The 22,873-nt window shown below is 50.7% G+C and overlaps 1 protein-coding gene across 2 annotated transcripts in view; it reads left to right on the top strand.

The window, feature by feature from the left end:
* CACNA1D (calcium voltage-gated channel subunit alpha1 D) overlaps nucleotides 1–22,873 on the top strand; it is a 324,032-nt gene that overhangs the window by 271,619 nt on the left and 29,540 nt on the right. For both annotated transcript variants that reach the window (XM_032650077.1, XM_032650076.1), the window contains 9 exons: nucleotides 1,729–1,812; nucleotides 9,712–9,840; nucleotides 12,427–12,492; nucleotides 14,164–14,255; nucleotides 15,127–15,286; nucleotides 15,859–15,986; nucleotides 16,125–16,221; nucleotides 22,243–22,345; nucleotides 22,697–22,798. In XM_032650077.1, the coding sequence (XP_032505968.1) occupies nucleotides 1,729–1,812; nucleotides 9,712–9,840; nucleotides 12,427–12,492; nucleotides 14,164–14,255; nucleotides 15,127–15,286; nucleotides 15,859–15,986; nucleotides 16,125–16,221; nucleotides 22,243–22,345; nucleotides 22,697–22,798 (961 nt within the window). The remainder of the gene's footprint in view (nucleotides 1–1,728; nucleotides 1,813–9,711; nucleotides 9,841–12,426; nucleotides 12,493–14,163; nucleotides 14,256–15,126; nucleotides 15,287–15,858; nucleotides 15,987–16,124; nucleotides 16,222–22,242; nucleotides 22,346–22,696; nucleotides 22,799–22,873) is intronic.

Raw genomic sequence — 22,873 nt, 5'->3', positions numbered from 1 at the left:
GCTTCCTCTGGGCCTGCACTTGATCAATTCATGGGACCTGACACTTCAAAGTACCTTCTGTTCTGGTGTTCTTGATCCAGCACTAAGTGTACCCCGTTGTAAGCACACTGGGCCCCTTTTTATATGATTCAGACCTGAATTTTTATTTCCACAACACATCCTGGCTTGTTGAAAAGATGCAGTTGATTTGCAGACAGTCGTTGACCTTGCAACCAGAAGCCTCTGTGTACTGTTCTCCCCACCACCCCCTCCGATTGAGGGCTTCCTGGGGGGTATCAGGAGACAGCAGGCAGTAATTTAGCACCTACTGTGCTGAGCCCAGGAGAGGATGCAAAATGTATGCCATGTATGTACAGATTTGTAAGTCACAGTCGTAGGGATGTTGTGCCTTCAACAAGATACAAGGACCTGAAATAACAAGAATAGGGCGGAGCTGCATGACCAGGAGGGTGCAAGTGGGTGGAAGGAGGAGGCCTTGCCACGTGTCAAGCACTATGTGGGCTCACGGCTCCGGGCTGGGTGGTGGGATTAGTGGAGGGGGGGACAGAGCAGTCAGCACAGTCCTCTACCCTCATTCCATGGGGTAGACCTGCGGGCAGAGGCCCCAGATTCAGTGATCAAGACCTGAGAGACATTCGGAGTCCCCAGGATGGGAGGTATAAGTCAGGAGGATCTGAAAACATGCCATCAGGGCGTTGGCATTTGAGCTGAGTGTCAAGTGGACGTGGGCAGGTAGAGTTGGGGTGGGGAGGCCAGGGTCACAGAGGCCTCAGGAGTTGGGCAAGAACCTGGTGGTGGTTTGAGGGATGGAAAGGAGTCCGCTCAGCCTGGAGGATGCAGAGGGAGGGGAGGGAAGCCAGAGCTGGAGAGGAAAAAGGAGCCTATCAGGAGATAGGGGCTGCTCTGGGGGACAGTGGGAGCACTCGAGCATCATCCCCATCCCTGAGCGCTCCTTCCCCGTGAGACCTTCTGTGCGCTGATCCCGCAGCCCTACAGGCCACACCTCTGCCTTAGACGGCGTGCATCGCTGGCCTGTCTCCCTGTAAGCCTTCGTGTCCCTTTAGACCGAGAGCTCTGTGAGGACATCCTGCCGCGGGGCACACCCTTTGCAGTACTTGGACTGTCGAGGAGGGGCAGGGATGCTGGTTTGTTTCAAGGGCACAGCAGTGAGAAGGTGTGAAACGCCGGTCATAGTGGTCTTGATGTGGAAGAAGAGAAGGAGATGACTGGGGACCCCATACGGGGAGTAGGAGGGCCTTCTCCTCCCTCAGCTAGCGAGGGGTTGGGGTTGTGACCTTGGGTGCCAGGGCAGGGTCACCAAGTGCTTCGCTCTGTCCTGCAGGTACTTGGCTTGGTTCAGTGCTGCCCAGGGCCACGGTCTGCATCGTGTGGTGTGTGTGTCGTGTGGTGTGTGTGTGTGTGTGTCTGTGTGGTGTGTGTGTGTGTGTCTGTGCGTGTGGTGTGTGTGTCTCTGTGTGGCGTGTGTGTGTCTGTGTGTGGTGTGTGTGTGTGTGTGTGGGTCCATGCACCCGTGGCCTCTCTCACACATGCAGGTGCCCCCACCCCGTGTCCCTCTGCACCGGTGGACGGTATGGTCGCTTCCCTTTGGCCCTCCCGCCCCCCCTGGTTGCCGTGGTTGCTGCGGGGCCCGGGTGTGACCCCATGTGGTCAGCGTGGCTTCTCCTTCCTACGTGCTCATAAACATCTGCCCCCGCCTGCTCTGTCCAGGGGTACTTTAGTGATGCCTGGAACACGTTTGACTCCCTCATCGTAATCGGCAGCATTGTAGACGTGGCGCTCAGCGAAGCTGACGTGAGTATGTGCCCGCCCGGGGCCACCTCCCATCCTGTCTCTGTCTGCACACCCGCCCGGCCCTGCACTGCATCACCTGGACAAGTCACAGAGCCCAGTCGTACTTGATCGAAAACCAGGAGTCTTCTAACGAGAGCTGCAGAGAAGAGGCCTTTTAGCGTAGAGCTTGATCCCCAGGCCTTTAGACACACATCACCTTTTGGAGGACTGACTGTTTTGCAGCGTTAAGCCGAGTCAGCGGTAGGCAGGGCAAGATAGGCGTCTCTAACTGTTTTTATTTGCTGTGTCAGAAGCAATACCCGAAGTGATGTACCTATAACATGTTTGTTTTAGGGTGATTTTTCAAGTAGCCAGGTGGCTTGATGCTAGAATGTTCCCCTTTTATAACACTGTCCTTTTCTTCTTTTTTTCCTGTTGTGCTTCCTCTCTTCTGTGGCTTCTGAATGCTTGCTCTAACAGCACTATTTCACTGATGCATGGAACACTTTTGATGCCTTAATTGTTGTTGGTAGCGTCGTTGATATTGCTATAACTGAAGTGAATGTAAGTAGCAAATTTTGTGTCCTATAACCTCGTTAAGTCTAACACAGAGGAGACCAGAAACCCTCCCCACGGATCTCTGTACACTTTAGAAATTCAAGCACACATTTACTGCAAAAGACTAAGAACATTTTGTCCTCTTCCCTCCCTCCCCCGGCCCCCCCATCCCCTTCCCCTGAATGAGAGTGGGGAAGTAAATGCAGAATTGCCATTTTGGGAGGAAAACATTATTTTTAAAGAAGACCTTATTAAAATGTTAAGGGCTGGGAGTTAACTGTGTGGGTATGTGAACATTCTCACTCAGTAGCTGGGCGACCTTGGCAGGGCCCCTGGCTGCTTTGTCCCTCAGTTTTTTGAGCTGGAAAGCAGAGTTCATAACGTGTGCCCTGGTGCCCACTGTGGGTCTGTGAAGGCACAGGAGAGAAACCCCACAGCCGTGCCCTGAGCACACGGCCACCGCTGCGGGTGTCCTCACCTGTACGCTGTGTCGTCTGCTGAGCCCTACTGGTGACGCTGGGGAACATGCCTATCCTAGCTCCCCAAATAGGGATGCAGATTGAAGGCTGCCCTGGGCCAGGGGAAGGAGGGCCTCGTGTATATTAGGAGAGGGTGTCAGCGCTCCTTTGTTGCACCCAGTTGAATCCTTTGTTGAGGAGCAGTGGTAGGTGGAGTGAACACCCCACCCAACCTTTAGGAAGCATCCTGAGAACCTTCCTCAAAATACAGAGGCTGCAGAAAGGGGAGCACCGCCTCCCACTGGCCCCTTTCAGATCTGACCCATGCCCAGACCGGGAGGGCCTGATGCAGGCAGAACTGGCCCTGCCCACCTGGTCTGTCCCCAGTTCATCAGCAGGCTTCCGTGGGTGCCCAGCTTGTGTGGAGCCCTTCGCAGGGACAGGTGGAGCATGGGGTGGGCTGCCGTGCTGTGCTGGCTTCCTGCTGCCCGGTGCCAACCCGGCCCTCCTCCCCCCTATGCCTGGCTGGGTAGGGGTTGCCACGCTCTGCCTGTCTGACACCTGCGGGCTCATATGGTGCATCCTGGTGCCCAGACAGCCTGTGCCAAATAAGAATGATGAGATCTGTGCCACCACTTTGGGGGCCAGGCTGACTGTGGAGTGTAGAGTAGCAGGACAGCGCTAGCCTGGACCTGGGCCTCAGTTCCCTCGTGGACCACTGAGATGAATGATATCTGCCCTCCCTGCTTCATAGGTACGTTGCAATGATAAAATGATAGGCATATTTGTGAAAATACTTGTTTAAACTCCCAAAGTGTTAGGGAGATACAATGGTATTATTTTAAATATAGATTTTCCTTGTAATAATAAGCGAAATGAACTGTAAGACATTACCATGTCCGTGAGGGTGTGAGTTAAGCCTCAGGGCACTCAAATTCATGCCAAGACCAGGTACTGAAATGGTATTTTACTAGACTTAGGCACATAGATCTGCCAACCTCCATAAGCCCAGACTTATATAAATTCCACGTTATGTGAAATATTCCACAAGTCAGGTATAAAATTGCCATTTATAATGTGTGAATTATGCTTGGTTATAAAATAATCTGATGCTAATGGGAGAACATAGGACCCTCCCTGGGCTGCCAGGGGCTCTCTCCTGAGTTTATGACCAGACGTCTGCCCACTGAATGATCTCACCACGTAAAGCACTTACTAGCCTCCATCAAAGTACACTTACGTGAACAGTCTGGAACCAGACCCTTACGTAAGCCAGAGGTGGTCTATAATGGAAGTGAAAATATCATAAGTGACAATTTGAGCAGGTCTCCCTGGAGCGCTCCGTGCTTCACGTGGTGTGTAGGTGGTAGGGTCCGTGCTTAGCTTCTGGGCACCAGGATGTGGCCAGGGTTTGTTCACCAAGCAGACAGCCCAGCTCTCTAATGCCTGACTCCCCGCGCTGGTGCACCACCGACAGTACGCGCGGCTTCCTGGCTGCCTCGCCGCGTGCTGGGGCTGAGCCCACTGTGCCTTCCCTCTGGTTCAGCCCTGCCCAGCAGTGTCTCAGACACGTCCGCCTTCACCCTCCATCAGTCAGGAAAGCCACAGGTCTATAAAAGCCCACGCGAAATTTTTTAGTTAGCATTTGACTTTGGGGTTTCTGTATAATACAGGCTTTCCCTGGCATTCAGTCAGACTCGAAAACCCTACCGGTCAGCATCCTCGTACTGTTTTTCATTACGTGACCTTTCCCCTGGTCAGATGGAGCCTGAGGCCAAACCTTCCTGAGCCGGGAGCAATGCGAGTTCAAGGCCCTGGCCCAGTAGAAAACCACCTTAGGGGACCTCAGCCTTTCTGTGCTGGGCCTCAGTGAAGAGGGGATGCTCAAGGCCACCTTCTCATCTATTCAGTCCTTCATCACATCTTTATTGGGCATCTCCGACCCTCAGGCCACAGCACAAAGACAGGAGAGACTGGATGTCCTTAACCTCTGGTGACATAACTCTCTGAGTGTAGCCGGTGGTTCCTCTACATGCCCCGCCCCCACGCCGAATTCCCTGGGAAGCAGCACACAGCATTTCCCTCGGTGGCCCTGTCCCCCGCACTCCCGACTCAGCTGAGCGTGAATACTCTTGGTCCGTTGTTGGCTGTTTTTAGCTGCCATAAGTCATCATTTTTTGCAATGTTTAACTTGCTGTGCTGTCTCTCCCAACCTCTGTTGCTCTTTCTTTTCTGTTGCCTAATCGATTTTCATGTTGGTTTTGTTTTTAGAAAATTGTAGCGGCAAGTATATATAGACATATATACGGTGAAGTCATTGTTAAAGCAAAAGCACTCGAAAGACTGTATACTTGTCTTTCCCACCTTTGGTTTTCGCTGAGTTGCACAAGAGTGCTGTGGGTCGTGGTCATCTAAATTGTTTGCTGTGCCCTATTTCGTTGTCTCCAGCCTGGGGCCTGAGCTGGGGCCATCCTGGTCAGTCACGCTTGGCTCTGTGACACGGCAGCCTAGTCTTCAAGAATGAACGATGTGGCCTGGAAATGAGAAATTGAGCTTGCGTTTGTATTCTTCGCAAAAACATTTTGGATGGCCCTTTCTGTTGTCCTGCTTGCATGCTCACCTGGCCCTCTCCATCCTGCCGCCCCCTCCCATGACCTCTAACCCTGCCACGGTCATGGTTTGATAGCTGCCGTGGACTTGTCTTCATCACAGTTGGTCATGATGTCATCAAGCTGCTAAAATGTCAGATGAGGACTGGCAGGCTCGGTTTTGCTCCTTCTTCGATGCCTGTTTGTTCCTTGAATGGAGAAATGATCCAGCGTCATATTCTCCCTAACCTGGGAAATGGCTGTTGCTAACGTTTAGTCTTTCCGATTAGCATTATTGGCGGGGAGGCAGAACACTTGTTTAGCAGCCGTGTCTGCATTGTTATTACTTAAGAGCATGTACAAAGTCAGTAGGGAGGTCACTCCCAGGGACCTAAGAATTGTCCCTGACCTGTCGTGTACCCGGGGTGGACCAGGTGGCCCACAGCTACACTCAGCCTCTTGTTCTAAATCCACAGTCAGGTTGTTCAGCCCTCCATGCTGTATGCTAACCCTTTTCTAGGGACCAGGTCGCTGGTTTCTGGAGACAAACTCAGCAATCCCAAATACAGAAGCCTTCCATCCCAGAGGTGTTACATACCAGGTCAGAAGTAGTCAGAGAGAGGCTCCCCAGCAAGAACTCTCCAGGACGCCTCAGGGTAACTGGTTTGCCTCCTGTCTGAATTGGAAAACTGCATCCTTTCAGCTTTTCTAGGAAGAGATGGGAATTAATGCATAAATGCAGACTGATCCCTTTGCACTTGGGCAACTCAGGGCTCATTTGCCTTCCGTAGTCGCAGGGGGTTGGCCCAGAGCCTACACGGCAAGAGCCTGCTTGGGAAGGAGCTTTCCAGACTCTGGCACATAGTTTGGCTTCCTAAGGCTGAGGGTCCATCTCCCTGTAGGGTTCCCAGATGAAGACTGTGGCGTCTCGGGAAGGAGTTACCGAGGTCATCTAGTCCAGGCCCTGGGATGACACTGGAATTCCATCTCATGAAACATCCTTCAGCCCCTAGTGCTGTCAATGGAAAGCTCCCTGGGGAGTGAGACCTTCCCTAGTCCCACAGCCTCTGGGGGTGTCCTGCGGTTGATCCCAGGAGTGGCAGCTTGCTCACGGTCCTTTTCCACCCTTCACCAGCTCCCTGTGTTTCTGAGCCTCCTCCACCCACCCCTTGTAAGGAAGATGGGGATGGCAGCTACTCTCTTTGCGTCCATCTGAGTACCGAAACCCCATCAACTCCAGAGGGACCCATTGCTTAGCTGTAACAGCCGGAATGGGCTTTCCCGGTGGTCGCATTCTGCGTGGCCCCTCCAGACCTAAAGGGAATGAGCTGCTGTGGGGGTGACCAGCTGAAGACATGGCCCAGCTTTACCCTGGCCTTGGGCTGCTGCTCCTGGCTCCGGCTGTATGTTGGAACCACCTGGGAAAGCTTGGGGCCACCCCAGATCAATTAAGTAAAAAGCTTTGGGGTGAGAGCCAGGCATCAGAGTTGTCAAAGGTCTCCCCAGGCCGTTCCAGTGGGTAGCCCAGGGTGAGAGCGGGCCTGCCCTTTTCATCAGGCTGGCATTTGTAGTTCAGGCAAAGCCATCCTCGGGGTCCCTCCATTTGTAAGATATTTTAGCAACTTGTACTTTCCCCCGGTGCTGCCAGTGACACCCTCCCCTGCCCAGTCCTCCCTGCCCAGTGAGGCGTGGGGGGGGTGTCACAGGCTGCACCGGGGGTGCACGCAGCCTGGTGTGCCATCTGCTCTGTCCCTCCCTTCTTGTGTGTTGTGCTGCCTTGTCCCTCCACAAATGCTGTCTTTTCCTCTTCTTTGTTTTTTTGAGCGAAAGGCTACCCATGGTTTCGAGTTCATAGGCCAAGATTTGTCATACTTCAAAGATAGCAGTTGAAAAAGAGATGTGCCCTTCAAAAGCCAGTTTGGCTACTAACTTTCTCATGTCACAGGGGGAGTGTAAAAGGTCTGTCAGGCTTGGCGTGGGCTAGGGAGGGGCCAGCAGAAGAGGCTTGGGCCAGGTCATGGCCAGAAAGAGTGTCTTCCCCGACCACCCAGCCTCCTTATTCTCTTGCAAGTCCAACACACAAGTTATGGACATGGCAGAAATATACTATAGAGTGTTCTGTCTTATGCACACTCTGGTCCCCTTGAGCGTAGGCAAGTACACACACACACACACACACACACACACACAGACACCCCCTCACACTCCAGCTGTATGGGTCAGACTGGAGCCTCCTGCACACAGCCCTTAGGCAGTTGGTGTGGGCAAGCATGAAAACTTGGGAAAACAAATACCTTCATTTGCTAAAGTCATGAGTTAAAAACCATCATCTGTCCTTTTAAGGAGATGTGATCCCTTTTGAGATGAGATGATAGAAGGAATGTAAAAAGAGTGACCAGGCTTTGACTCCCTTTTGAGATGAGATGATAGAAGGGATGTAAAAAGAGTGACCAGGCTTTGACCAACCCATTGCAGAGGTCACGTTCCGAGCATCCCAGGCGAAGCAGGGACTCCTTTTTAACCCCATCAGAACCCGTTAGTCTTGGCGTAGTAATCTCGTTGAATTTCAGTTGTGATGTGATGTGCCCAGACTCCTTCTATTTTATGAATTTTATAGCGTTTTAGGTTTGATCTCAGGAGGCAGCCATTGACGAGAGTGAGACTCCAGAACGGAGTTTTTCCTTTCCCTGTATCTCCCGGGAGGAGAGCCCATCAGATTAGGGTGTGCATCCATGCGCACACACACAACCCTTAGCTGTACAGACCCACTGTGCGGAGAGGCTCCCTAGGGCCCTGGAGAGCACCCAGGAGTTCTGGGCCCCCAGTCAGAAGAGCCTCCTTCCTTTGTTGGCTTCTGGGTCGACCAGCTGCTTCAGCAGAGGTGACCCCGCTGAAGGGGAAAAAAAAAAAAAGGCCGTCATTTCCTGACTCTTGTTCAGCCTTTACTGCTTAATTTAAAGATGGCTCCTGATACAACCTCTTTGCATTCTCATAAACACTTATTGAACCTCTAATGAGTGCCAGACACCATGCTGGGCACTGAGTGGAGTGAGGCAAGGTCCCTGCCCCCTGGGGGCTCACAGACTGAGTGGGGAGGCCGGTGACCACAGGGCGACGAGGGCTGGGATTCTGCACCCTGGGGCCCAAGTGACAGGAGCCCAGCCAGACCTCGGGTGAGACAGCACTGCGGAAGCTCAGGGAACGCTGGTGCTAAGCTGCTTCTTCCCAAGAGTCACCCAGAGCTGAGCCTTCTTGGTGGGGCAGTGAAGGCTTCTGGAGGGAAACCAGCCCCTCTCCTGCTTGCCCTGACTCAGTCTGCCCAGCTCCTCGGCAGCCCCGCCAGTGAGGGCCCAGCTGCGCGGCCCCAGGAGTAGAGTGGGGCAGGGGAGGTCTGTGGAGCGCAGGCAGCTGCCACTCTGCCCTGCTTGGTGGAGTCACCCTGTTCCTCAGGGTTAGGAATGGCCTGCCTCAGAGCAGTTAGGTCCTCAGACCCACAACCCTGACTAAAACAAGAGAACCAGTCTTCCCGTGAGAAGCAGAATCCCACCCTGCGTTTCTGTGCTTGGGGACAACTGAGGCCTTGCAGCGTTGTCTTTTACTAGGTGTCTTTCAGTCTTGAAACATCACGTCCTGGGGTGTGAATTAGAAAGTCGTAGTGTCTGAGCCTGCATCAGTGGCTGCCCACCCTCAAGTCCAGTTGCAAGCAGTTCCTGTGGCATTTCCTCAGGGAGGGAGCAGATGTGTTATCCTCAGACATGAAGCACAGATTTTTTTTTTTTTTTTAATGGGGGGACACCCTCCTGAACCCTTGCTTCCTTCTAAGTTCATTAATACATGTTCAATCTTTGATTTCTTAAAGCCAACTGAAAGTGAAAATGTCCCTGTCCCAACTGCTACACCTGGGGTAAGACCAGTGACTAGTCTCCAGGGGCTGGGCCTTTTCCTTCAGTTTATTTGGCCATGTCGAGTTTTCCACTAGTTGTTCTGTATTCTCCATGATTGTCCTTTCAGAACAGTGTCTGCAGTGGTTTGCATTCATCATCAGTGTCCAGTACTCTTGACCAGACCAGTGTCCTCCTCTTAACACACTAGACCACGTGGACATGCATGTGCTGTGTGGACCCAGGGTTTCCCAAGCCCTGTGTTGTTAGCATGTAACTTTTCCTTTCATATCATGCTTTTTGAGGTGAAAAGGCCCTAGAAACACATCTTTAATTCTTACCTCTGCACCTCTGTTTGCATCTGCTGCTGTTTTTATGAAAGTGTTGCATGTTCTACTTTCCATTGGGTTTGACCTCTCCATGATAACCCTTCAGAACTCTGAAGAGAGCAATAGAATCTCCATCACCTTTTTCCGTCTTTTCCGAGTGATGCGATTGGTGAAGCTTCTCAGCAGGGGGGAAGGCATCCGGACACTGCTGTGGACTTTTATTAAGTCCTTCCAGGTAAGAGCCATGCCAAGGGCTTCTTTGTCTTTGAAGATCATATGTAAGTCAGTGGTTGTCCCCTGTTGTGGAGAATCCGGACTCCTTTCTGCAGGACCGCTGTGATCACCTAGGTCCAGAGAGGACCTGGAATGCTGAGGAGACGGGCCCAGCATTGCTTGGATAAATCGAATAGGATTACTTGCTTAAGGAAGCAGAAGAGAAAGCAGTAACACCTGCAGCTGAGAAATCTGCAGCATTTCTGAGATGGATAGATGTACGGGGCTCCCCGCACCTCAGTCCTGCCCAGGATGCCCGGGATGAATGGTGATGTCTGAGAGAGGGAGGGTCCCAGCCGACCCCTGGAAGCCTCATAAGGCTGCGGCAGTCCTGTCCGTTGGCTAATCTAGATACAAATCAGAGACTACTTGGCCTTGGCCAGCACACCATCCCCCGTCCTGGGTTATCCAGTGCCTGGGAGGATTACAGAGTGAAGGGCACCTAAGTATAAGCCAGGTTCCCTTTGTCATCTATGGCTTTCCAGCCTGGTGCAGCCTGGTTCTTGGCTGTTCCAAACAGAACCCAGCTTCTCCTGTGCCTTCCAGCACCCCACCCTAGATGTTCTGGTCTTCTGGACTTACTCCGCTGGGGAGGGGGGCACAGATTCTTATTAAGAGGTGCACTGCATGGGGGACTTTGTAGATGTGCACAAACTTTAGAAAATGAGTCATGGATCTTCGTTTCTTTATCCTTTGACTTTTTAATTCAAAAGTAGTAAATGCTCACATTAACAAATTAAGTTATTCGAAGATACACAAAGAACAACCCCATCGGCTCTGAGGAAACTGGTGTTAATATCCCAGGAAACATTTTTCCACAGTGGGTAGAATTTTAACAGGTAAAGAGGAGAACGGTTGGCATCTGGGGAAGGAGGTAGATCCAGAAACTCAAAGAAGGAAAATCGCAAGTCCTGTTGGGGAAAAAGAGACTATAGGAGGAGCCGGGATGCAGCTCTGAGAGAGGCAGGGCAGGTGGGGGGCCTCGAGCAGGTGAGCCTCGGTCCTGGAAAGGGATTAAATCCTAGACGGTTGTTATTAATACAAAGTACCAACATTTGTGAATGAACTGCTATAAAAATAGAATGATTCGTGCAAATGTCATTGTTACATTAAACTTTTTTTTAAAAAGTTTTGGTCACTATAAGATGAATTCATGTCACAGAGACATGACCATACATGACCATTCATGTCCATAAAAATTGAGAAACTATGCCAACAGAATTCTTAAACATTTGCTCATCTAGGGAGAAAACGCATACTGCTATGGCAAGGACAGCCTGAAACTAACCCTGTGGGACTCTGTTAACCAGTCCAGTTGTCAGGATGGTGCTACTGCACTGGGCCAAGCTGGCAGTCACAGATCCAGAGCTGGCACAAGTCGGAAGGTTTTTTAGCCACTGGCTTTCTGATGACCTTTCTCAGATAGGAGAGCAGCGGAGGCTTTATGCATGTGAGCTTGGCCTTAAGTTTAACAATATGGGCACTCCTTGGAGGCGTGCCAAGCACAAAGACATCTTCTGTCACCTGAGATGAGGGAGACAGCAGTTGAGGAGCCTTGGATTAAAAGACCAGTGGTGGGCTTCCCTGGTGGCGCCGTGGTTGGAATCCGCCTGCCATTGCAGGGGATGCGGGTTCGAGTCCTTGTCCAGGAAGACCCCGCATGCCGTGGAGCAACTAGGGGCCCTTGTGCCACAGCTGCTGTGCCTGCGTTCTAGAGCCACTGAGGCCCGCACACTTGGAGCCCGTGCTCCGCAACAAGAGAAGCCACCGCAATGAGAAGCCAGTGCACCGCGACAAAGAGGAGCCCCTGCTCGCCGCAACTAGAGAAAGCCCGCGCGCAGCGACGAAGACCCAACACAGCCAAAAATTGAATAAATTAAAAAAAAAAAACCAGTGGTCTGACCCAACACATGTGCTTATATTTGATGTTCCTAAGGAGAGCCCAGACTTGGTGACCACACAGCTAGCTCCTTTTCTTCCCTGGCCCAGCCCCCATCTCCGCGGTTCTTTCGGAAAGAGTGCATTTTAAGAAAGGTGTCTTGCTTTCTACAGCCACAGCCAGAAAGTGGTTCTTCCCCTCTGACCCAATAATTCCACTCCTAAGGCTTCACCCTAAGGAAGTAGTTAAGCAGATGCAAGGTGATTTTGCATAAAGATGTTCCTTTGCGAAAGAGCCCCTTGCCCCCACCCCAAACACGCCCACAAAGAAAGCAGAAGCGATCGAATTGCCTAGCACGTTGGAATTGTTTCATCAATTACAGTCGTTTCTGAGAGCGACACTGTTTAGGATTAGGACGCACTGTTAACAACTGTGGAAAGCACGTCGTGCCTGCAGCTTCGTAACCCGAGGTGTGCATGGGCTGCTGTCCTCAGGGCCGAAGCCGGGCTGCCGGGCTGGGGTTTAAAAAGCTCTTCCTCACTGTTGATGTCCTTACAATATAACATGGAAAAGAATAGAGCGTGTGCCCCATGCGGGCCTTCAGTCTGCCCCCAAGCCATCCAGGGGGACAGGATGCTCGCGCTGAGGCAAGCACTGCTTCTCTTCCAGGCGCTCCCGTATGTCGCCCTTCTCATCGCCATGCTGTTCTTCATCTACGCGGTGATCGGCATGCAGGTACGCTCCAGCACCTCTCCCCCGGGTCCCCTTTGCTACGTCGCCCCAGATCTCTGGCAGTCTGTACCTTGGCCAGGTGGACTGGACAGACAGGTCATGAGTTTTCAGCCGGACGCCTTGGCTGCTGCAGAGCTATAAAGATGAAAAAGACGTGGCCCTGCAGGAGAGAGCCTGTGCCAGCGAGAGCCGGGCTCAGGAGTATGTCAGAGGAAGCTGGGTTTAGGGCACTCCCCACCCCCAATCTGTGTCTGAGGGGAGCCAACTGATCGAGAAAACCCATCGTTGATTGTAGCAACAGCAAACGCTGTACTGAAAAAAGCCATAGTTGTCCTGTTTTCTGCATCAAAGTTGCTAAGAAGATACGAGTGATACAAAAGTCTGTTTATCATCTGAAAGCATTACAAACTATTTCTAGATGCTGGGGCTGAACTGGAGCCATTATCTTGCCTCAGAAGCGCCCCTCTAAAAAGAAGCGTGAAACCAGGCTCTTCTGTGGCCTGGTCCTGGCTGAGGGGCTGTGGGATGCTCCCCAGCTCCTCCTGAGGTGGGGAAGCGGGCATAGGAGCTTCCCTAACAGCTGAGCCCTAACGCAAAGTGGGCGGGTAGGGGGCAGAGCCCCCTGGAGGAGAGGGAGGTGGAGGACCCTGTGGCCCTGGACCTCCCCGGGGTCCCTCTGCCACGCTCTCTGCTGGTTCAGGTGCAGCCTTTCAGGTAAGGGAGGGCTGTGAGTGAAAAAGAGGTGAAGTATTCCCGCAGCAGAGAAATGGTGGTACGTGCTTTTTTATTCTGAAGGCAGAGAAGCATTTGCAAGTGACTAGGACTTTTACCAGGGGTTTTGAACAAAGAGGCAGTGTGCTTGAGCCCCTGTAATTTAGCAGCTTGTGACGCCATGGGCCCCAAAGGGTCTTTTATGCCGTAACGTCCTCATATAAAGCTTAAGTGGTCGCAGAGAACTGGAAACCGCATCTCGCACACCACCCCGGTGTTCACTCAAGAGTCTCTGCCGGCCATCAGGGTCTTCGAAAATGTCAGTCTGCTTCTGTATTCCCCACGAGTGAAGAATTTACTAACTTCTCCTGGCCCTTAAGGCAAAGCCAACCCTCCTTCCCATGGCCCACCGGCCCCCCATCCAGGCTTGTCTGCAGCCTGGTCCTTGGGCTGTTCGTCCCACTCACGTTCTTTCCATTTCCTGGAGCACCCAGGCCACGTCGCCTCTGCTCCTTTGCAGGTTGTGCTCCCTCTGCCTGGAGCATTCTTCACCCTCCTTGTCACCTGACTGGCTTCTCCTTCCCCTTCAGTTCTGGGCCTTAACCTCACTCTCCCTGGAGGCCTTCCCTGACCCCAGCCCCAGCCTCAGGGATCCTGTGAGCCTATTCTGTGCTTCCCCGTCGGGCTGGACCAGCCCAGCTCCCATCTGAAGAGGCTGCTGGTCTGGTTACTTTTCGCATCCCTTCCCCAGGCTAGGAACTCCTTGAGCTGAGAATGTACCCAGCGGTTAGCACCGAGCCCAGCATATCTCAGTGGGATGAATAAAGTTCCAGGGACTCTGGGTATTGACCGAACTTGAGTTCTAAATTCACATATGGAGGGGTGTGCCTTTTTCTTTCTTTTTTTTTTTTTCAGTATGACAAAATCTTTTCTTTTTTTTCCCCTAATAATTTCTCTCTCTAGATGTTTGGGAAAGTTGCCATGAGAGATAACAACCAGATCAACAGGAACAACAATTTCCAGACCTTTCCCCAAGCAGTACTGCTGCTCTTCAGGTGACTGAGTCCAGCCCGGAGCAAGTCTCTCTGGTTCTGGGCTCCAGAGCAGCAGAGGACCCGGGTTCTTAAAGCAGTTGGTCATGGTGGCCTTTTGTATTTGTTCGTTTTGTACTATTAAACAGACACGGTAGCATTTTAGTCACAGAGGAATTTTGCAGGCTTTTGGTCATTCCCATTGTGATTGGCTTAAGGTTTTCCACTTGGGAGTGAGTAGGTCTCCTGAGCCGCCGAGAAGGTATGGGGTGTATGCTTACACATGGGCGCGTGTGCTCAAACAACCGGGAAAATGAAAATTTAGCACGAATGTAGAGGCCTTTTGCACAGTCAGTGGGGAGCATCCTGAGATGGGCAGTTTCAAACTTTATGGGATTGTTTTTAACTCCATTTAATAGCTTTGTAAACAAAGCGCCTTAAAGTGAGAGAACTTTCTAGAAACCATGCAAGCAAGTCCTAATGACTGGAGAGCAAGTTCTTTGTAAGTTAGTTTCCAGTTCTTTGCTTTCAACAGAATCAAATGGGGATCTAATCAAGTTGTCAGATGTTAGGTCATTAAAAATAATAATCGTTTAAAAATTGTAACGTAAGTGTTAAAAGGAGAGAAGACCACAAAACAAACATCCCTTTATACAAAAAGAATTGACGTGCTTTTATCAAGTGACTGATATAAATCAAAGGGAGTTGCAACAGGGCCTCCCTTATTGATGTAAGTTGCATTTGAAAATAAGTAGGAATTTTCACTAAATCAAACTGGCTTTCCCCCCAAAGTACTTAGGTTTTGGTCTAATTAAAAAAAATTTTTTTTTCTTAAAATTTCTTAAAGATCTAAGCCTCAAATGCCTTCTTTGTTTCTTTGCTTAATCTAAAAAAGGTGTGCGACGGGGGAGGCCTGGCAGGAAATCATGCTGGCCTGCCTCCCGGGAAAGCTCTGTGACCCCGAGTCCGATTACAACCCCGGGGAGGAGTACACCTGCGGGAGCAACTTTGCCATTGTCTATTTCATCAGTTTTTACATGCTCTGCGCATTTCTGGTAAGTGATCAGAATAGCCACCCTACCACCAGTGGACACATGTTCATGTAGCATTTGGGATTCAGACCAATGACGTTGCCCCGTCAAATAGCTGTGGGTTTTTTATGCTGACGAGCAGTCTAGACTCCACTGGGCCGTCGAGGTTTTGCTGAGCGAGGCCTGTGTTACTAGCACCTTTGGTGTGAGCAGGGGTTGGGTGCTCGCTAACAGGCTTCACCATCCCAGCCTCTTAGGGCTGCTGGTTCCTTTATAATGAAAAATCTCAAAGCCACTGCACATAGTAGTGACTTACGAGAGTGAGTTATTTGGTGGCAAATTATAACACTGCAGTGTGTTTCAAAAGGTCAGACAGTACATTCCCCCCTGCCCTCCCCCGGGCCTACACCCAAACCATTTTGGAAAGCTAGAAGTCTGCCTTTTTCTTAAACGTTCTCCAGAATGAAAGATTTTCAGCCTCTCTAGGAGAAATGGGTCCAAACGTCTTGTGACCCTTATGATTAGGAAGCACTCACTAGGGTTGAACCCAGCTCATCCCACTACAGCTGAAACTCCCTCTTGATCGGCTTTTACAGATCATCAACCTGTTTGTGGCTGTCATCATGGACAATTTCGATTATCTGACCCGGGACTGGTCTATACTGGGGCCTCACCATTTAGACGAATTCAAAAGAATATGGTCCGAATATGACCCCGAGGCAAAGTAGGTTGAAGAGAATTCCATCTGGCTTGTGGGGGCTGTTTCTGCATGTTGGGTGTGCTTTCCTGTGGAAGGTGGGATGGACCGACAGCCCCGGCCTGCTGGTGCTGCCCTGCGCCTCATGCCGTACTTTGTCTCCAGGGGAAGAATCAAGCACCTGGACGTGGTCACTCTGCTCCGCCGCATCCAGCCCCCCCTGGGGTTCGGGAAATTGTGTCCACACAGGGTAGCCTGCAAGGTAAGTGTCCTGTCGGCGTCCCTGACGGCCTCTCTTGCAGGAACTCCCTGCTTTAGTCAACAAACCCTTACTAAGTGATGTCCTGTGGAGCCTGCTGTCAGGCACTGGAGATGCCGAGGTGAATGACATGTGGTTGCTGTCCTTGAGGAGTCCTCAGCTGTGTAACTCTTAGGTCACCCTGTCAGCCAATAAGAATAGGAAGGGAAGTGCGTAATTTGTCACTGGGTAGAAGGAGGGGATGGCGACATTTGCATCAGGTCCAGCAGGAGAGAAGTAGGAGTTTGTCACGGGGGAAGGGCATCGCAGAAAGGGAGCCCAGGGAGCCCAGACGTGGAGGCAAGAGAATGGAGAGTCGGTGTGGCTGGAACGCAAGAGGAGGTGGCAGAAGGCCTCAGGCCCAAGCTGAGTGTAGCTGCGAGGAGCCTTCTGTGCTATGCTGAGTCCCACGGAAGAAACAGGAGGAGACGTCCATTCTAGAAAGTTGACTCTTGGCAATGGAGAAGTGAACTAGGGACAGGAGAACACCCAGGAGAGCTGTTGCATTATCTCACTGTGAAGTGCCGAGAGCCAGAGGGAAGTGGGCATGGAGAGGAGGGGATGGCTTAGGGATCTACTTAGGGAGTAGAGTGGAGAGGACTTGGTGGCCTGGACGTTTCCTAATTTGTGTGATGGTGCACACAGTGACGTGCCCCTCGTGTGCATCGGCGGTGGCGTCTCGGGGATGGATTCAGACAGATCTCCTGCTGAAACCGCACTCCTCCTCGGACGGGACTCAAACCCGTCCGCGCCTCAGATTGAGACTTGAACCCACAACTCCTGACTTAGGAGGGGACTTGAACTCACTGTCTCTTAGTTAAAACCACTCACCTGGTGTCAGGACTTACTGAAACTCGGGTTCTTTCGTCTCGATGCAGAAAGATTTCAGCGTGAGGCCGGCAAAGAGTGAGTTTCTTAGCATAGGATGCTTGTGAGAGATACAAGCGGGCAGGCAAGGGAGCGCAGCCCCGAGAACGAAGAGGGCTACATTTTTATAATCAGAGAAAAATGGGGTAGGGGAGAAGATCACCTTCTTCCTCATTTTTGGCTAGACATCAAGGCTTGTATCCATAGTTCCTCTTTTAACCCTTGGTGGTCTAACCAGGACTGTCATGGCACTCTTTACATGATATGTATATTAGCAAAAGGGTGGTAACGTATACTAAAGTGTGCTCGGCCCCGGGCGTCCCCGGGAGTCCCGACCAGCAGGACAAATCCTTGTGAGTCCGAGGAGGAACCTGTAGGGGTTGAAAAGAGAAGAAGGGGCAGGAGACGCGAAAGAATGGAGGCAAGACAAAATCCTGATCAAGCCTCAAACCTTTATTGCTGCAGTAGCTGTATTTATACAGTACAGAGAAAGGGGGGCGGGATCCAGAATAAGGGAAGTACTTGGCAAATTATCATTGGTGCTGCGTGCGCGGGCTTTCGTTGGAAGCGCGGGCTTTCGTTTTTAGGCGCGGGCTTTTATCTCATTAAGCAGGAAGAGAAGCAGGATGTCGGCCATCTTCTAATGGCGAAAACTTCTTGGCTCCCAACATCTCCTCCCTTTTTATTTCTTTTAAGGAGGTGGGCATTAACCGAGTGAGGGAGTAGTGACCTGAATCCTCCCGTGGACAATGTATGTGTGTCCACCATTGCTGGCTCTTGGTATCTTTTGGGGAGGAGAGGCAGAGCCAAGAATAATCTTAGATACTGAAGCCAAAAACAATGTTTAGATACCAACCTCTTTCATAATTCAGGTATACTCACAGGGAATAACAGAGATTACCTTATGTATAAAGGTTTTCCCTTGTGCATGCTTTGCTGTCACACTCAACTCGGTACCCATACCCTCCCATCAAAGAGGGGGGTAGGCATGTCTCTGTCTCATGCCGCTCCAGTGGAGGGGCAGCCAGAATCATCTTTTGGTTCTGCTTCAGGTTAAATTCTGAGGCAAGTGTGGAGGGGGTTCAGCCTGGCTGACAACCAGCAAAGATGACAAGATCAGGGTCACAACGGATAGTCCTTGTTGTCTTTCTCGTCTTTTCAATGCCAAGAGGATCTCCATCTTTTTCTGAAAAGGAAAAGAAATACAATCTCAGGGAAAAGGGCCCTGGATAAAATTCATTATTTCATAGAATTTATAGGTTTAATAAGACGCTCGGGCAGCCAACGTCTGGGTGAGGGGAACTTGTCCAGATTTTTGAGGAACAAACCGAATCGCCCCTTGGTTCGGTTCCAAGGAAGGGGCCAGGGGCTGGCCCCGTGAAAAGTTTCCCTGTATTTTGGGGAGTAGTTGGCCATTTATGTCCGTTTTTGAATAACATTCCGAAGACCAATGTTTGCCTCTTTTACAGCGAGGACAACGGTGGTGGGAGGAACTCGGGATTGATGTTGGGGTTGTTGTGGGTTAGCCTTTGATGACTGTCCTTGTCTATATAGTGGACCATCCCGGGCAAAGTGTCCAGGTTGTTTGCAATTATAGCAAGTTTTTTGTTGCTTGTCTAGGGCGGATGTGTCTTTAAATAAAATCTTTTAGGGCGGCTCCTATTGCAAGGCCAACAAAATGGGAGGGACCAATTCCGGAACACAATTTAATATAATCAGCAAGGCTACCACCACGATGAGCCCGAAGGGCAGCCTGGCAGGCTGGATTAGCCTTTTCATAAGCTAAATGTTTAACATAGGCGTTATCAGTTTCACTGTCGCCCACCAGACGTTCGGTGGCGTCCGTGAGGCGGCTAATAAACTCACAATAAGGCTCTTCTGGTCCCTGGCGAATTTTCGCCAAGGAAGTTGTGGCCGAACCCTTAGGCGGAAGGCGGCGCCAGGCCTTAAGGCCAGCATTTTGTATTTGAGCCAACAGACCAGGGGGAAAAGCAGCCTGAGCCTCATTGGAATCATAGGGGCTGCTTTAAGAATTGTTTCTCCGGTCTCAACAACCTTTTGGATATCGGGGTCAAAAAAATGACCCATAAGAATCTCTCTAATTAAATTCCAATATGAAAATGCAGTCACAGGTACTTTAGAAGGCCCAAAAGTCTTATAATAATCATTTAAACAATCTCCTACACGATTCCAACATTTTTTATCTATCGTCCCTTCTTGTGGGAACCATGGGCAAACATCAGACAAAAATATAAAAAAATCACGCAAATCTTTTTTTCTAGCCTTAATCTTTCGCATCTTGAGGGAATCCTCGATCCCCTGAAGAAAGAGTTCGTGGGAACTCAATTCCTGTCCCATTTTTAAGCTCCACTTACCTTACTCTCTACCGGTCACAACTGCCGAAGGGCGGCTAATCCTCCGGGGACCTAATCGAGCCGCACTTTCGAGTTCACTCTCGCGGCGGCTCAGTGGGTGCCTGGCCAGGCGTTCGTAAGCGTGCTACCTCCGTTAGGATCCGTTCCTCGAGCCCCACGTTGGGCGCCAATTGTGCTCGGCCCCGGGCGTCCCCGGGAGTCCCAACCAGCAGGACAAATCCTTGTGAGTCCGAGGAGGAACCTGTAGGGGTTGAAAAGAGAAGAAGGGGCAGGAGACGCGAAAGAATGGAGGCAAGACAAAATCCTGATCAAGCCTCAAACCTTTATTGCTGCAGTAGCTGTATTTATACAGTACAGAGAAAGGGGGGCGGGATCCAGAATAAGGGAAGTACTTGGCAAATTATCATTGGTGTTGCGTGCGCGGGCTTTCGTTGGAAGCGCGGGCTTTCGTTTTTAGGCGCGGGCTTTTATCTCATTAAGCAGGAAGAGAAGCAGGATGTCGGCCATCTTCTAATGGCGAAAACTTCTTGGCTCCCAACACTAAAGCATGGTAGTTCATCTCAGGTTTTGGTATAATGTCGCCTTTCACCTAGTTTCTTTCCCCTCTCATCTATATTCCTGTCTTGGCTACACACAGGAATGTAACTCTTCAAGGACCATTAATTCCCTGACTTCATATAACAAGATTCAGATCTCATATCTATTGTCTTGTACTTTAACTACATATGTAGATTGTTGCTTGGTTACTGGATTCTTTTCTTGAGTTGTCTCCCACTGTTTGAACAGTCTCCCAAAGTCCCTTAGAATTCCCTTTCTGACTTTAATCCCCTAGTGGGATTTCTTTTTTTATTAATTTATTTGGTTACGTCAGGTCTTCATTGTGGCATGTGGGATCTCTCGCTGTGGTGTGTGGGCTCTTCGTTGCAGCGTGTGGGCTTCTCTAGTTGTGGCGCGTGGGCTCAGTAGTTGCGGTGCACAGGCTCCAGAACGCATGGGCTCAGTAGTTGCAGCGCACGGGCTTAGTTGGCCCGTTGCATGTGGGATCTTGGTTCCCCTACCAGGGATCAAACCCACATCCCCTGCATTGGAAAGCAGATTCGTAACCACTGGACCACCAGGGAAGGCCCCCTGTAGTGGGATTTTTAAGCTATCTATTTAATTATCCTACTCTATCCCTGTCACCATCTTACCCCATTCCTGAAGTTTTCACATCAGACCATGCTCTCTGCGAGCTCTCATTGAGATTTGTCTTCCTTTCATAGAACTCGCATTGAACCACCTTGAGTCAGCTGTAGCAATAGAAAAGGATCCCCCTTTTTAAAGGAGAAATGCAAGATTTGCCTGTTGAAACTCTGCCCTATAGAAATCCAGCCAGTCTGTGCAACAACTGGTCCCCTCTTTCCATAGATATGAGGGGATTCGGGGTCGGGGGTTCACCCTACCCCCAAAGGGATGCTGGGCTTGCTCTAGACAGAACCCACAGTGAAGAGTGGAGTCTACAGTGTATTTCAGGCTTTCAGAGAAATCCGAGCCAAAACTCATTGTCCCCTGGGCTGGAAGTCCAGTTGGCAAGTCCTTGGGGTCCTCGCCGAGTCTTTGCTTCTCCTCATCCTGGACTCTGGATGTAAGCAGAGAATAAGCCACAGATGTTGACTTTTTTCCCGTAAATTTCCCAGTATCAGCCTCTTTTCTGTTTCCAAGAACAAGATGGGTTCTGGCTCATGGCTGCTATTTTGTGTTTGCATTTCCAGACCCTTTTATGTAAAGGATCTACGTGTCCTTCAGGCACAAAGTAGTCCATTTTGCTGATTCAGGAACTTGCCAGGAAAAGCAAGTGACTGTGCAGGCTCTCCTAGGACTAGGAATTTAGGTGGGATGAATCATGTGTACACAAGACTCCAGTCCATTAATAAGGAGGAGGAAAAGTGTTTTAAAATCTTTCTCTTGGGACACCTTGTCAGCCAAAAGTAAGAAACTTGAAACTGTTAGAAGTTCTAAGTACCACTTATTTAGCACTTACCACGTGCCAGGCACCTGGCTGGAGTCTTAAGTGTCTGTGAGCTCCTTTAACCCTTGCACAGCCCTTTGCTGTGGGCATGGCATCTGCAGTAACTGGGGCCACAGACAGTTTCACTCACCCAGGTCCTCTCCAACTCTCAGTGGTGGTGTTACAGGGGCGAAGAGAAAAGAGAAGCAGGATGTGGGGATCCAGCTCTGAAAGACCAAACACTGGACTCGTAGAACCGCATGGACTTGTACAAAACACTCCACAGTGGTCTCACCAGGGCAGGGTCCTTGAAGGACACTCCCTGCGATAGGAAAAGTAATCGACCCTGTTGGTTGAGGACCTTTGTCCCTGGCTCTGTGCCTGGCTCTTCATACCTGGTACATCACTTTAACCCCAAACAGCCTTAAGGATGTGCCCAGAATGGAAGCCTGACCCCAAGACACAGGGAGAGCCAGTTAATGAGAAAGGGGGAGGAATGCATGGACAGTAGGGAGTCTAAAAAACAAACACAATGCATCTTCTGAGTGCCCGCGTTTGCGCTTCATGACTCGAGCTTTGATCTTTGTCAGCTCGGATCTCCTCAGATAGTAGATGCCCCCCACAAATGGCTGTTGAGTTGAATCGAGGGTTGATTAGAAAGGAGATGAGGGATAAACAGAGAACAAACGAGGAAAAGGGCTGCAGCTGTCATCATCCGTTTGCGTTCTATTAAGGGACTTTTCTTTCTGTTTACAGAGACTAGTTGCCATGAACATGCCGCTCAACAGTGATGGGACAGTCATGTTTAATGCAACTCTGTTTGCTTTGGTCCGAACGGCTCTTAAAATCAAGACGGAAGGTGAGCCCTCCCCGGAAGCAGGACAGGTGGGAGAAGAGGAAGGGGAGGCCGTATCCCACCTTGATTCCCATCTGGGCCTCTTCTTGTCAAAGGCGGGGCAGGGAGGGGACACCCCCCTGCCCAGGGGATGGGGCGGTATGTGAAATGAGAACATCTGTGCTGGCCCCACTGGCTGGACCTGCTTCCCTCAACCCTTCTCCCCTCAACCCTTCTCCCCTCCCTCCGTGCTTCACCTTATCTTGGAAGGTTGAGAGGTGAGTCGGGCCACCAGCAGCCCCGGTGAGAACAGAGAGGCATTGCTGGGCAAAAGAAACAAGGCTTGTTCCCCCACTCCTTGCTTTTTGAATTCAGGGAACCTAGAACAAGCTAATGAAGAACTCCGAGCTGTGATCAAGAAAATCTGGAAGAAAACCAGCATGAAACTACTTGACCAAGTTGTCCCTCCAGCTGGTGGTCAGTGCAATTTTTTTCCTAAGTAGTTCTTGACCAGCACATTGGTTTCAATGCTAGTCTCTAGGAAGCCCAGCG

The sequence above is a fragment of the Phocoena sinus genome, chromosome 11 (genome assembly GCF_008692025.1).
Source record: "Phocoena sinus isolate mPhoSin1 chromosome 11, mPhoSin1.pri, whole genome shotgun sequence".
NCBI lineage: Eukaryota > Metazoa > Chordata > Mammalia > Artiodactyla > Phocoenidae > Phocoena > Phocoena sinus.
The sequence above is the reverse complement of the archived record's forward strand: the minus strand, read 5'-3'. Positions and strand labels throughout refer to the sequence as shown.